This window comes from Marmota monax, unplaced genomic scaffold (genome assembly GCF_021218885.2).
Source record: "Marmota monax isolate L192 unplaced genomic scaffold, Marmota_monax_Labrador192_F-V1.1 WCK01_AAM20220418_F8-fsc00153, whole genome shotgun sequence".
NCBI classification, from domain to species: domain Eukaryota; kingdom Metazoa; phylum Chordata; class Mammalia; order Rodentia; family Sciuridae; genus Marmota; species Marmota monax.
Window position 1 is genome coordinate 889502 of NW_026692146.1, and position 15353 is coordinate 904854.

The 15353-nt window shown below is 45.1% G+C and overlaps 1 protein-coding gene across 1 annotated transcript in view; it reads right to left on the minus strand.

Moving 5' to 3' along the window:
* The window catches only part of Capn8 (calpain 8), a 76581-nt gene that overhangs the window by 19987 nt on the left and 41241 nt on the right, over positions 1-15353 (minus strand). Inside the window, exons 3-11 of the mRNA XM_046419883.2 lie at positions 15017-15135; positions 14394-14527; positions 13302-13470; positions 12454-12537; positions 11130-11215; positions 8827-8901; positions 7483-7643; positions 4630-4805; positions 810-821 (exon numbers count right to left, since the gene is read on the minus strand). Of these exons, the coding sequence (XP_046275839.2) occupies positions 810-821; positions 4630-4805; positions 7483-7643; positions 8827-8901; positions 11130-11215; positions 12454-12537; positions 13302-13470; positions 14394-14527; positions 15017-15135 (1016 nt within the window). The remainder of the gene's footprint in view (positions 1-809; positions 822-4629; positions 4806-7482; positions 7644-8826; positions 8902-11129; positions 11216-12453; positions 12538-13301; positions 13471-14393; positions 14528-15016; positions 15136-15353) is intronic.

Genomic DNA, 15353 nt, shown 5'->3' on the forward strand with positions numbered 1-15353 from the left:
TGCAACAGGGCAGGTACACTGCTACATAGTGAGTGCAGCTGACTCCAGAGTGGAATAGTGGGTCTCAGCCTTGGCTGTACATTGGAATCACATGGGTCATTCACAAATCTATGATGCCTGGATCCTCCACTCCCACCCTAGAGATTCTGATGCAGCTGAGCTTTGGTGTAGCCTGAGCATTGAGACTCTTGAAGGCTCTTCCAGTTATAACCCAGGAGTCCATCACTAGCATGTGTAAAGGCCTCGTTTTGTGCTCACTGCTTCTCACAATGAGTTATGCAGGTTTCCTCCCAGGAGTGCTGCCTGAGGCTCCTGCCTTCAACTAGCTGAGTGGATAGGATAGCCGGGTGAAGCCTGGGATGGCAGAGGACATTCCGGATAGAAGTGTGACACTGAAAACATGGCCCCCTAACCCAGCTGGAAATGACTGAGGCTTGGGAAAAGCAGAGAACTGAGAAGATAAAGTTGGTAATTCCTTTTCTTACCAGAAATCAGAAAGCATTTATTTCTGTTGTCCAGGTAAATAGGAATCTAAGTTGTACTAAAATCATCTTGTTTAGACCAGAACATCAGACACACAGGGGCAAAGATGGCCTCCATTCCCTTCCCGGGAATCCTGACAGGTGGGAATGGGCTCGTCTTTACCCATGGTGTCCATGACAAGGGCTACCAGCTCACCGGATCAGTGAGTCCACAGGAGAACTGGCTTCCCTCATAGGAAGCAGATGGTGCTGGGTACCTGTCCCAAAGGCAGCCAAGCTCTTTCTTACCAAAGGAAGGATGTCTCGGTCAGTACAGTACTCACATACCTCCTTGGGAACCTACAGGACAGAAGATAAAAGCAGGTTACCTCAACCTAGATGCCCTTCAATAGATGAATGGATAAAGAAACTGTGGTGTCTACACACAATGGAATATTACTCAGCATTAAAAGATAATAAAATTATAACATTTGCAGGTAAACAGATGGAGTTGGAGAATATCATGCTAAGCAAAGTAAGCCAATCCCCAAAAAACCAAAGGCCAAATGTTTTCCCGAATAACTTGGGGGTGGGGGGTGGGGCAAGCATGAGCAAAGTGGGGGAGGGGAGGAGAGGGGGGCATGGGGATAGGAAAGATGGTGGAATAAGACGGACATCATCACCCTAGGTACATGTATGATTGCATGAATGGTGTGACTCTACTTCATGTACAACCAGAGAAATGAAAAACTGTGCTCCATTTGTATACAATGAATTGAAGAGCATTCTGCTGTCATGTTAAACTGATTAGAACAAATAAAAAAATAATTTTAAAAAAGCAGGTTACTAAACAGTTTAAGGTCCTTCCTTTCTGCTTTTGCATTCCTTCCTGCATCTTATAGATGATACATTTTAGTAGCTTTAGTTGTTGCTTAAGTGAGGAAACTAGTTAGCATTTCTGAGTCTGGACAGTTTTTAATCAATTTCAAGGCCATTCATAAACTACTAAGTCCTAGAAATCTGGGGGTAGAGGGAAGGTTTTACTTTTTTACTTTATTTTCTTGTTGTATAATCTACCAAAGTCCTAGGTTCTTCAAGAGTTAATAAACTTCAGGGTTAAATAAGAGCTAACATCTTCTTATAAACCTACAGACCTGGCTTCCCAGATCAAGGTCCTGGTCAGAAAAGGGATCTCACTCAACTTGAGCCATAATTTATCTTTCCCTTGGTCATCACAAGTGGTCCAAGAATAGGCATGTGACCCAAGTTCGGTCTATCAAAAAATTCTCTAGGATTTTTGTCACTGAAACTGAGGAAAGGAGCCCCTTCCCTTATGCTGGTGATATTACAGGATAAAGACATCTAGTCTGGGAAAAGAGCACCAACAGTAAACAGGAGGTGTGGAGAGAAAGAGTCTTGGTAGCACCCAAGTCCCTTGTCCCAAGCATCCCTCTCTTTCCCTCAGTCTGGCCATGAGGTGATAAATTCCTTTCTTACAAGCTTAAGACATCGGTTCTCTTATTTACAACTGCAAATTTGACTCCCACAAGAGATGAGTCTCAGATCCAGAGTGGGAGCCTTGCCATGTCCACGGCTCCTGTGCTAGGCTAGAGAAGACTTCCATCCCCACGTGTCCTTTTCCCTCCTTCTTCTCTATCACACAGGCTATTTGGACCAGAAGGTCAGGGTAGGCATTATTGGTGGCTAAGGTCAGTGGGCAACTGCCTACAACTCTGAGAAACAACAAAATGAGGGAAAATTGGGACCAGCAGGCATCCATTTGTCATTGGCAACAGACACGGAACAGTCTGGGGTCACTGTTTCCTTCTTTAATTTTGAGTTCAAACCCAAATCATCCATGCAGAAGCCCTGACTGTCTGGGGAAGCAGAGCAGCCCCCCTCCCCCCCATGGAAATCTCCCTCTCCACTCCAGGCCTGAAAGCAGGGGCATTTCCCTCCCCAGCAGGGGCTTCCCTAACCACTTTGGCAGTCTTTTCATAACAACTCGACCACTGCAGCTGCTATCAATATGCTCCAAATCCACCCCGCCAAGAGTCACTGGGCAGGAACTGAGCCAGGCAAGTGCAGCGAGACAGAAGAGAAGGCCTTAGCCATTGCCCGTGGAGGGATAGGAAGAGACAGCTATCTAGGAAGTGCAGGATCCTGAGTGCAAATGACAGGCCAGCCTGGCAGGAGGCTGTTGTCACTGCAGGAAGATGAAAGGAGGAAAGACCAGACAAGCAGGGCTCTTTACTGGGATTCCTGGCTGCTTTTCAGGTTTTTCGCCTCAAACTAGACTCCAGTTTCAGACAGTTAAGGCCAGAGAAGGAAGATACATGGATAAGAGTATGGCATCCCTAAAACGCCAGCTACTCTACAATCCCAGCTGCTCCCTGCAACCCCAGCTGCTCCCTATAGCCACGGCTACTCCCTACATTCATTCCCTCAATCTAATTTTAAAACTGCTTCTGTTCACAAATGTCAGGCCTTAAATTATGTGCCTCTTATAAGAAGAAAGACCATGGATCACACACATGAGAGTATTTCATAAGCAGCTATAATGTGATGCCTGAAGAACTGGCATGCTTTATGTATTATTTATGAATGCAAATGCTATATCACACAATGCTATCATGAAACGAATGACTATGTAAGGTAGACTCAATGGATGGAGAATTGGAAGCATTATCTCTGAGTAGCTAGCTCACCCTGCAGCCATGTCTGCTTACTCTTCTCTCTCCAGAACTCTGACTTTCAAGCCGTTGAGATGCACATGATATTCCCTCAGGCTAGAATGTTCTCCCTGCTGCACCTTTGAAATCTAGGAAATCTTTTGAGGCTCTGATCAAAGTTTCCTTCTGCATAAAGCTGAGGATCCCCCAGCCCACCATGTTGGTCACAATCATAGCTGATTAGACTTGCCCAGTGGTGTGCATCTGATTTTCCACACTAGATGGTAAGCACTCTGAGAGCAGTAACCGTGATATTCCTGTGTGTCCTCAATTTTCATCTCCACACAGGGTATATTGTAGATGCTCACTAAAGTTTGTGGTATTGGCATGCATATAAAAAGTATCTTCTTATGTTTTTATGCCTATAAGCAATGATTCTGGTTTTGTAATATTTACATTTTAGGTGAGGCTAGAAGAGCTGATCAGGAGTAAAATTGTAATTTATTTATTTGCAATTCTTTATCTTGCCATTAAGCAGTAACTATTCCATATACCATCCCTCCAACATGTAACTAACTAACACACACACACACACACAGTGTAAGGCCCTAAGTTCTAGAATATGAAAGATTAAGGGGTGGAGGAGGGTTTGGCAATTGCACTTTTCTTTACTGGTTACAGCACTTCTTTTTCTTGCATGTTGGGCCATTGGACTGCCTATCAGCTTTTTGATTAAAATTATTACTATGTTTTTATCCCAAGAAAATCATTTTTAACAAAATTATTTAAAAAAAACACACAACAACACCACAACCACCATGAATCCCTCTGGAATTTGTTCTAAGGAGTCTTTGCCTGTATGAAGAAGCAGATTCCAATTTGTTCCTTGCTGGGTCATCAAGACCTAAACATTTTACTTTAACATATCTGTGAGGTTAAATTGGCAGAAGGGTGAAGGCCAAGAGCTGTACTGGTTGTGTTCCCCAATCTAGAGACATCAGAACCTAAAATGGCCGTGTGTCCCCAAGCCATGCTCTGTATGTTCCACAAATGTCTCCAGATTCCCCATGGTGAGAAGAAGGGGGTTTGTATCTTCAACTCCCATATCTAACCTTCTTCTCCTCCTACCTAGTAATGCCTATCATCCACCTATGTCACCTCAAGTGCCTTTTGCCCCCATGTTCTTCTGTCTCTTAAGATACCTATACTTGGAAAAGCATCTAATAAACATATTTTTACTGAGTTCTCAATTAACAGGCAAAGTTAAGGAATTGCACATCTCAGTGCTAATAACAGAGACTTGATCCATAGGAATGAATCTCTAATTATGGAACTCAGGCCTGTCAGTAAGGCCAATGGGAGAGGTATTTAGGGGAGCAAAGACAATGCTTGATTGGGAATATTTAAGCAATAGAATATGCAGTCCAATTATGGGTCAAGACATTCAGACCAAAGACATGAAGTTTACAGTAAATAAGAACCCAACTCTTCAATACCTGGTAGATAGCATAGCCGATGCTAAGCATGCCCTGCCCTAGCTTCTTCTGTCGCCTGCGATTTTTCTGCATCAGACCCAACAGCACCGTACAGCAGGGTTCACCAACTCCCTCCTCCTGGTCTTCATCTACCTCATCCAAATGGATTTTGAACTGTGGATTGGTCCAGTAAGTGGCTGGAAATTGCCCAGTAATGGTGGTTCCATTGTGGGGGGTAAGGAGATGGGAAAGAATAAAAAAAAAAAAAAAAAGAATCTTGATCATCCCATTGAAAGCATAACTGTGGCCAAGCCGTGCCTGGTGAGCAGGCCCCAGAAAATGTTCTTTAAAGGTGGTCAGGCACTTCTGCTCCCTCCTTCCCACACCACACATGAGCAGACTCATCCCATAGCACTAGGAAAGTTTGCACCTGTCAATTTCATCCTCCCAAGCATTCAATCAAAGCCAGCCCTGCTTGACTGGCAATATTCAAGTTCCCAGGATCCTGGGATTACCCTGGGCTGCGCTGGAAAATAACCTCCAAGTCCCACTGGGGAAATAGTTAATAGCTCCTTGTCCCCAGCTCCTGGACTATGGGGAAAAAATCCCAGAGGAAGGAAGATCTCATGAGAAAAGCATGTCTTAGACAGAAGAGGACAGAGTCCCAGAAGAGTCTGAGAACTCCCCTGAACAGCTAGAAAGCCCTGTGACTGATATATGTTCTCCTTCAGAGAAGACCCCAGCTTCAGACCCCCAGCTTCAGACCACAGCCCAACGCAACCCGGAGAACAAATCCTCTGTCCACCAGCCCAAGGACCTCATGATGGTAACGGTGTTGCAGCCCATTGATAAAACACACTCCCTTCAAGAGAAAGTCATTTAATCATGCATGAGGAATCATGCAATTAAAAAGCATTTGTACACACCATCTATGGATATTTAAAAGGAATTCTTCATTTCAAAGATGAAGTTAATTTAAAACAAAAACAAAAAAACTCTCTGGTGACTGCACAAGCCAAGAGGCACAGAGAAGTGAAAAGGATCATCCAAAGGCACACAGCAGCAATTCTATGACAGTTCAGAGCAGAGGATAATTGAAAAGGATCAGCCTGACAGGTGTCTCTAGGCAAGGGCCTCAACAATTTCAATAATGATGTGCCCTGAGGGGACAAAGGAGTGGGAGAGGGTGATTGGTTTTTGAACTCTGTTTCGGTTTTATTGTTGTTGTTTAGATTTGGGTTTTTTGCATCCTCTAAGTGAGGAGCCAACTCCATGAAATAGCAATAGCACTCCCAGGTGATCAAGAGCCACTGGTTATTTTTTTCTTAACAGTATTATTCAATGCCACCTTCCCGGAATCTCCACTTCCAGGTTTTTGATTTGAGGCACAAGTGTATGGATTTTAAAGCCAATGATCTGTAGATTCCAGGGGAGATAGAAAATTCAGTAATCTTCTATACTTACATCGTTACCAAAGGGCAAGAACAATCCATCTCTTCCTGACAGCTAGTTGGCAGCACAGATGGGATTATGATTTGGTACAGACAGATACCTTGGGCACCCCCTACAGTTCTGAGCTCCCAAAATGATCCATGCGAATTTCCTCTACATTCTCTAAGAGCTTGCTAATGGTGAGCATATTTTAATTTCTCCCAAATGCAACATTACTGCAATCCCTACATTTTTTGTTTACTCCTTAACAGTACTGTAGGAAGAGAATGGGCCATAAAGATAATACATCCCATTTGTATGACGCTACACAGTTTACAAAGTGCTTCCTTACACATTCTGCTTTAAGATGCTCACTGAGACCCAAGTAAGGTCGAAAGTTAAGAATTATCACCCCATTCTGAGGATCAAAAAACTGAAGCTTAGGGAAGGGAAATGTCCCTCCCAGGAGTTCACAGCTGTTCAGCTAAGCAACAGGGTCAGGACTACAGACTCCCCTCATTCCTGTCTGCCCAGCATTCTGGTTTCTGCCACCAAAAAATAGGAACTCTGGTTGGATAAGGATGGAAGAGAGACCTTGTCAAGCCCCCAGACCATATCCACATGAGATTTTATGATAATGTCACTTCCGGCACTGAGCTGTGTGCTGAGAACAACATGACTGGCCCCACCCCTGAGCATACCCGCTGAGTCAATCAACCCAAATCAACTCATCAACAGCAAACTCGGCAGGGAGTGGGAAAGAGGGGGGTTGCAAAGTGAAGAGAGTAGGTTTAGCTTTCCTTCATTTCTCCTTAAGAGATGTGGAGTCATTTTTCAGAACTTCTTCATCAGGTGCTGCTTCAGCAGATTCAACCTAGGAGGAGCCTATGCATGTACATATTAATGATCTTTTGTGAACCAGGAAGACTACCCCCCTTTAATAAGATGAGGACCCAGGTTAGTGTGGAAGCAATGGTTTGCACCAGGCTCTCCCTGCAGGCAAGCCCCAGTGACTCCCATAGGAGTTCAAGGTGGCCACACGCATGCCCTGTGTGTGGCCACCCCTGACCGCCACTGTCTCGCCCTTCCAACTCTGACTCAGATGCCCACACAGAGCAAACCAGATACTCTGTGGGGTGCAGCCTATAGGAACAGCAGCTGTTGGGCCCGTGTTCCTCTAGCAGGGAAGCCCAGGAGAACAAAAGGTCTTAGCCAAGAGCAAGAAAACAGTTAGTAAGAAGCACATTCTTTGGAGGCAGGAGCAGCTGGGCAAAGCAGGGCTGATTTGAACACACAGAAGCTGAGATCAGGCCACCCATCCTTGCTGCCCTGGCCTCTGAGCATGAAGACAACCAGAGCCTCTAGTCTACAGACATTATCCCAAGATTAACATATGAAGTCATCCAGCTCAGAGAGGACCAGACAGGCAGAGCTCCACCTTACCTGGGTAGTTCTGGCAGCCACCTGCGGTGGAACCCCGTGTCCAGCGGCCATTGAACAGCATCAGGTTCCATTTGTGCACCTCGTCACTGCTCAGAGAGTCTGGGGAAAGGTTGCAGATCTCCAGGCGGGAGAACTGCTTTAAGAAATCTGAAAATGACATCCTGGGGGGACAGAGGAACCGGAGGACTCTCAGTCAAGGGAGCTGGGCTGGAGGGGTGATTAAAGGGACACCCAGCAGCAGAGTCCTGTGAGTGGTCTCAGAGGCTAAGGGCTCACTGACTCTGTTCAACAGTCCACTGATAGGAACAGGCAAAGGTTACCATCCAAATTCCTCTTTGTGGTTAGCATCTCAGCTCTAGGAGAACCCCACTTGCAGACCTACCAGCCACACAGAGTCAGGGCATGAACTGGAAGAGCCCCTGCCTTTGTCTAGGCTGGGTTAAGTCTGAGTCCATAGGAATTTTCTTCCTATTTAATTCTCAGTGATGTACAGCATAGAGATGTCCCCTAACTCCTACCATAGAAGAAGGGGATCCTTTTCATCTTCCCTAGCCTCCAGCAAAGGAAGCCATCCTATTGTGATGGTAAGGCAAATCTTAGCTCTAAAAAACTAGAAGTAGAGCTCTCTGTTCATTGGAAAGGCAGACAGGCTTGTGGCTTAAGGCCCAGATATCTTGATCTGGGTGCTTTAGATACGTGAGTAAAGGTAGAATTATACTAGAGCAAAAAGGGGGTGAAGAATGAAAGACACCAAGCCAGGTGCAGTGGCGCATGCCTCTAATGCCAGCAGCTCAGGAGGCTGAGGCAGGAGAATTGTGAGTTCAAAGCCAGCCTCAGCAATGGCAAAGCTGAGCTGGGGATGTGGCTCAGTGGTGGAGTGCCCCTCAGTTCAATCCCCGGTATCAAAAAAAAAGAAAAAAAAAGAAGAAAGACACCAAGGCCAAGAACCTTGTCACTTTCCTAAGACCTGGAGATGGGCTGTGCCCACATCAGAACTTGGAATGGACTCACAACTAAGAGGTGGCTAAGCAGCCTCTTTTTTAAATATTTTATTAGTTATAAATAGACACAATGCCTTTATTTTTTAAATATATATTTATTTGTTAGTTGTGGGTGGACACACAATATCTTTATTTCATTTTTACGTGATGCTAAGGATTGAACCCAATGCCTCATGCATGCTAGGTGAGTACTCTACCTCTGAGCCACAACCCCAGCCCACAATACCTTTATTTTATTTGTTTATTGTTATCTGGTGCTGAGAATCAAACCCAGTGCCTCACACATGCTAGGCAAGTGCTCTGCCATGGAGCCACAGCCCCAGCCCACTAAGCAGCCTCTTACCAGAACTCGCCGTCGTCAGCTTTCCTGTCCAGCTCTTCCTTCTGCCTGGGATCTATGTAGTTCCATTCAGGTGCACTGGAGGGTCAAGGGTGGAGCAGAAGTGGTCATTCCTGAGGGGCAAGCTATTTACTGCATCAAAAGAGCCCCCTAAGGGCCAAAAATGGGGTCCCAAAATACAGCAGGTAGATGGACAGGCTGGACCATAAGGGTGGAACTACAGTCTGGAGAAGACATGAGGCCAGAATATGGGCACCAGCAGGTGACCTTGAGCATACAACAGAAGCATTATGGACCTGCTCTAACTGTCACTCTCTGAACAAGTTTTACAATTTCATATAGGATACCCAGGCCCCTGGTCACAAGAATGAGGAAGTCCAGGAGAGGAGATACAAGGGGTCCAGTGACAAGAAGGGCAGGCACTCTAGTATTCTTTAATAAGTTGTCATTCTGGCTCATCTGTCAATCTGGGATTAATATATTCTAAGAAGGTCTGGCCAGCTTAGGGTACATAGATATGGTCCACTTTCTAAGCCTGCAAGAATAACTATCAGGCCCAGTTTCATGGCAGCTTCCCTGAAGGAGTGTCACCCTGTGAGGCCTCCTGCTGTTGACCTTTCCTTGGCAATATCCATATACTTTGTTTAAATGCCATCTCCAGTTTATCTGACATTTCCAAAGTCAAGTTTTCCTGAAATACATATGCAACATCTAAATAACTGAGCAGTATCAAGATCCACTTAAAACACACACACACACACACACACACACACACCCCTACCTCTTTCCTAAATATTTTCAGCAAAACCCAACCCCTACTTGCCCCAGCATAGAAGCTGAGGCACACCCAAGTTCAGCATCCCCCAGATCTGGCCTCCAATGCCCCAGGAATTAGCAGAAGAGTTTAGGAGAGTTCTTAAATTCATGGAAACTCTCATTTAATCAGAATAGATCTTGGAATGTGCCTGTTATAAATAAAGATTAGGAGACAAGTTGGAAATTTGCAGATCTAAATCTTCCAGTTGGTTTTTACAAACTGGGGAGAAGGGGGACAAAAATCTATCTAGACATTGCACTGAGTTTAGGAATGTCATTTCAGAGTTCCAGCACTCTCCGCCAACAGCCAGTATGTAAGTATCCCGAGCTGTGTCTAGCTGGTAGAGCCTCCGGGACTTGATTCCACCCACACCCACACCCACACCCACTCCAGCCCTTGAGACCTTCCCACCCTGTCAGGGATTGGGTGGCATCAGGGAGAGGAGATGAAGTCAAGCAAACCCTTTTGACATCTTTTGAATGGCTTTTGGTGAAAACGGATAAAACTTGAGGTTTCTATTTCATTCAGTCATGTCATCCTTTTAAGGCAGATGGCAGAATTGAAGTTTTGGGGTGTGCTCAATGTTAGGCAGTGGACTGGAAACTCTCATAGAGGAAGCCCATCTTGTGCCCCTTCCTGACAAAGGCCTGGAGGAAAGTTCTGTAGCTCTGAGAGATAATAAGCCATATTAAAGCACTTTCCTAAGGCCCTGTGACATCACAGAATATGGACAGAGGGTATACTCAAGGCTAAAGGATGTATTGGGAGAGGGTAGGATGGTGACAATTCTCATTTCTAGTGGCTCTTTATTTAATAAGATTTGTGCATTGTAATTCATTCCCCAGCACCAGCCTTCCTCCCCTGGGCCAGCTGTGCTAACTTGACAGAAAGCACACCATGCCTTCCCCATCCTCCTGTGTCACAGAGACATCAATTCCAGGACACAGCTGTCCCAGGATATCACCATTTCTGAGTAACTTCCCCTCAAGCAGAAAGGCTGCCCTCCAGTCAATGATCAATACCCACCCAGGTCATGAGCTCATGGGGTGAGCAACACCCCCATTCATCAATACCTGCCTGGGGCCATGACTTCCAAGATCAAGTTTCATTTTCTCAGCATCATCATTTCCTTTCATAGCTGAGGGGCCTGGCCTTTTGTCAAAGGAACCAGTGTTTGTGGAGTGGAAAGATCAGATTGTGAATGATCGATTTGACCACCACGGTGTAGTAGGTAGAAAACAGGTAAACTGTTTGGCACTAAGCAAAATTCAGTGGAGCTGCCCAATTCTCAAATGCCAAGTCAGAAATTCGGAATTACAGACTTTGCTTTTCCCAGCCTGGAACCAGTTAATACTCTTCTGAACAGGCTGAGTGATTTTTGGACAGTAAGTACTTCAGAACTCACTATGATGTTGGTCTCATTATTGTGCTTCACAAGACACTTCTCTGTGGAAGGAAGTAATACTGGGGGAAGTAAAGAGGAACCTACTCATCGCTCCAAGCTCCTGTCCACTCCACTTCGCCCCATGGATTCCTGAGTCTGATCAGCTTCTCTGGGCAGCCACGGAAATCCACCTGCAAGGTCCATACACACAAAAGCAATTACTGCCTGCCCTGCATTCATGTGTGCACCTGGAAGGATTTGCATGAAATTTTTCAAATGTCCCTAAATGACCACACTTTCACTTTCTTTTAACAGGTGCTTTCAGGCTTTGGCCAAGTGTTCTATTTTTCACAATTTGAATAAGTAAAGAGTGAGCCGAGTACAAAATCAAGTTCATGTCTTCTTCAACTTGGATTTAGATTTCATGGTTGACTAAGATTGACTCTGTTCTTAATATATGAGACATCACGGTACACCCTCTGAATGAATAGCACAGCAGTTAATATTCATTAAGTACATATGAACTAGGCACTGTGCTGAGCATTTCAAATGCATAATTGCCTCATTTAAACCTCAGAACAACCCTGTGAGGTGGGCACTATTATTATCTTCATTTTGCAATTCAAAAATCTGAGACATAGAGATGCTCAGTTTTCCAAGACTACTTAGCTATTAAGTGGTAGGTGCAAGATGAAAACCAGAAACTGTGTTGCCAAAGCCCAAGAGTGGGGATACCCATTGAATTTCTTTTTTTTTTTTTCTTTCCAGAGGCCATTGGGAAATTCAAAGCAAAACCAATTTCTCAAAGATAACACTGTCTTTAGCCTAGGTGGATATATCTTACCTTAGTTGCATGGTGTCTATATTTTTCATTGTAAACCCTCCAAATGTTTTTGGAAGTAGTCAGAAGATAAAAAATAAAATTAATGAAAATTATAGTCCAGGCTTTCAACTAATTGGGTTAGAGAACGAGAAACACCTGCTTGCCTTCTCATTATTATAGCCCACCCTAAAAATGGAAGTGGGAATTTATTTTTTTTCTTTTAGGGATCCTATGCATTTCCACTGTTTATACAAACAGACATCTTACAATGAGTATAGAACCTAACTGACAATCTCTACAACTCTCCTGGCCACATCTCAGAAGAGAAGTTAACTAGAACTCATAGAGATGCAGGTCAGAGGCGTTAAGTTACCCATCCACAAGAGTGTGAAAATCAGAAGGGCCTTCGTAATGAGCAAGAACTAAGGGCACATCTGTGACATCAAGGGCTCTGTGCAGCAAGGTGACCCCCTTCTCCAGCAGGGCAGGAAGCACCAAAGCCAACTCTAAACCTCTTAGGTGACCTCCTGTCTCTTCTCTCAGGTATGTTCTGGATTTGTGGTAACAGTATTTCACATTACCTTCCCCTCCTCCACCTAATTTTACCTCTTCAACTCCAGTAACAGAGTACGCATGACTCTTAACCAACTTCTGGCTGGTGATGGCTTCTGCTTCAGCTGCACTGGAGACCTGGGTTGAGGAGAAAGTCAGGTCAGGTAGCTAACCTGAACGCTTTGGTGTCATCCCTTTCCAAAGATACACTACAAAGCCAGAGGGCCCCAGTGTGGAACTAGCAAAGCAATGAGCCTCAGGTAAATACAGCCGTCTCCATTCAACACTCTTTAATTAAGCCAGGCAGGTGCTATGTGCCTGCCAAGCTGGGAATCTGACTTACCAGTCATTCAAATGCCAGCAGCATTTATTCTCTGTGAGTATCCCTCTGATGCCCAAAGAAAGCTATCCATTTTGGCAGCAAGAGAGAAAAGGAAAGTAGGTCTGTTCTCTTTGACCACCTTGAAAGTCCAAACAGGCAACCCTCCTGTCGGGGCATGACACCTACCTGGTTTCAGAACCTCTTTCCTTTTTCTTCAAGGATCTCCAAGTCCCTTAAGTATTATAAATCACATTCATTTTCCCAAATCTCAAGATGATTTAGCAAAAAGAGAGTAACAAAAAATAGAGTCTAGGATCCAGGGAGCAAGACTATGTTCTCGGGGCAATTCCTGCAGTACTAAAGAGGTTCTACCAGCAAGGGAGAAATCAGGGCTCCAATATGATGAACCCCAGTTTCTATCCATTACTTAGGTCTTAGCCAGCTCACATGTGCCATGGACACCAAACTTGCCCATTAAATCCCAGATACTGTCAAAGCTTTCCCAGGCCTCTCCCTCCCTATCCAGTCCCTTCTCGACCACACCCGGGTAGAGGTGACAAAGAAAAGTATCCTGGCTCACATCAATGGAGCAACCCAGGAGAGACCCCGCACGGAGGGCTTTTCTGATGATATGGTACAGATTGGTTGGTGGCTTCTTCAGGTCATAAAACTCGGAGATACCACCTGTGAAATCCTCAAACCCTTCCATTGTGGACCCTCCAGCAAGAGCCTCATAAGAACCATTGAGCCTGTTGGAAAAGAAAAAAAAAAATGTGCACCATCCACAGCCATTTGCAACCCCAGCAGAGGACTACAAGGGTCGAGGGAAAAGATAATGTTTTGACATTGTGGTCTGGAAGGTCAAGGGGGGCCCTTTGCCAATTTTGACTCTGGGTCAGGAAGGGACTTAGGCCACTGTTTCACAAGGTCAGCTCAGCATTTCACTAGCAATGGACCTCACACAATTTCTCTCCAGGCTACACACTCTTTTACAAAGCCAAGGGCAACCCTTCCATGGGTGACCCCAACCGCTTAGTTTTCTGGAGGTTTCTAGGGACAAAGAGGACCCTCTGTAAAGACTGGAAGGCATCTGCTGAAGCTCACTTAGGGAACAGGACTGGAAATAGAACTGGGATTGCAGAAAAAGTTATCAGTAAATAAAATGAATTCAAAGAAGTAGTCTTTGAACAATGAATGCCAATGAGAACAACGGCTCCTGAGGAAATGGTGGAATTTTGGTACCTAAGTACATTTATTTTCTTCTTCATCATCATCATTCTCTCTTTAAAAAGTCACATGGGACTGGGGTTGTATGTAACTCAGTGGCAGAGCGCTTGCCTAGCATGTGTGAGGCACTGGGGGTTCAATTCTCAGCATTGCATATAAATAAATAATTTTTTTTAAAAAACTCACATTGCCCTAAAATTTATCTTGGGGTTTGAAAGAGAAAAAAGCTAAGACACAGAGAGGCAATACAACAAGTTCATCATCCCCACATTCCCATGGGACAGAGCTGAGATTTTAAGCTCCCAGATCAAATTTCCATTTCTCTTCATCCCTGAGGGATGCTCCTCTGGACCTTGGAGATCCAAGTGCTGGGGAAGACTTGGCCATGACACCCTGAGTTTGGGGAGGGGAAACAGGTGTGGGAGAGGACAGGTGCCCCACTTACTTGGCATAGGCTTTCTCCAAAAGTGCGCTCCAGAATTCATTGCCTTCTTCAGAGTGTAGGAAGAGCAGCTGCCCGTTCTTGGTGGGCAGCCTGTCGTCAATGACCACCTCCACCCACTCTCCATACTGCCAGAACTGGGTGTGGGAAAGCACAATGGCTGTTCATACAAATAAAGAAAGGGAGTCCCTTTGGTGGCCCTCAGATGGGAACACTGTGCTGCCAGAGATCAAGTCTCAGGCGTTTCATGAACCCCAAGCTCCTGAAGAGCAGGATTTATGTCAGATGAGCCAGGAAATATCTAATTCAGTCTCTTGAGTTTGTGCTTAAGAGAACTTTCACAGCATCACCCAGTGTGACAATGGGTGACTCATTCACTCCTTTCCTGATCCTCAGTCCAAAGTGCCTTCCTCAAGGGGAGATGGGAAGGAGATAGAGGCCTGGATGATTAGATGGAGGTATTAAATAAATGGTTCTCCAGCTTAAGTATACATGCACTGGAATCACTGGGAGGGATTGTTAAGCATAGATTACTGGGTCCCACCCCCCAAAGTTTCTGATTCCATCTGAAGTGGAATCTAAGGATGTGGAAAGTAGTGACAAAGGCTAGGAGCAAAGCACAATACCTGAAAATGAAAGATGCCCGCATAGTTCTTCTGGAAGGTCTGGTCCCTGGGGACCACCCGGTAAAGCAGCTTTTCATTCAGGGTGAGAGAAGCAATGGCCGCCAGAAGCCAGCAATCACCTGCACAGCATCATGGAGGACACAGACTGGTCAGACGGGGTTGGTAGGGTCTCTGCTTTCTCTGACTCCCACTGCCCCAGTCACTCAGAGTCCACGTCTGTCTTAGTCTGTTCTTGCTGCTATAACAAAATACCTAAGACTGGGTCATTTATAAAGAACAAAAATTTAGTTCTCCTAGTTCTGGAAGCTGAGAAACTCAAGATCAAAGCACCAACAGA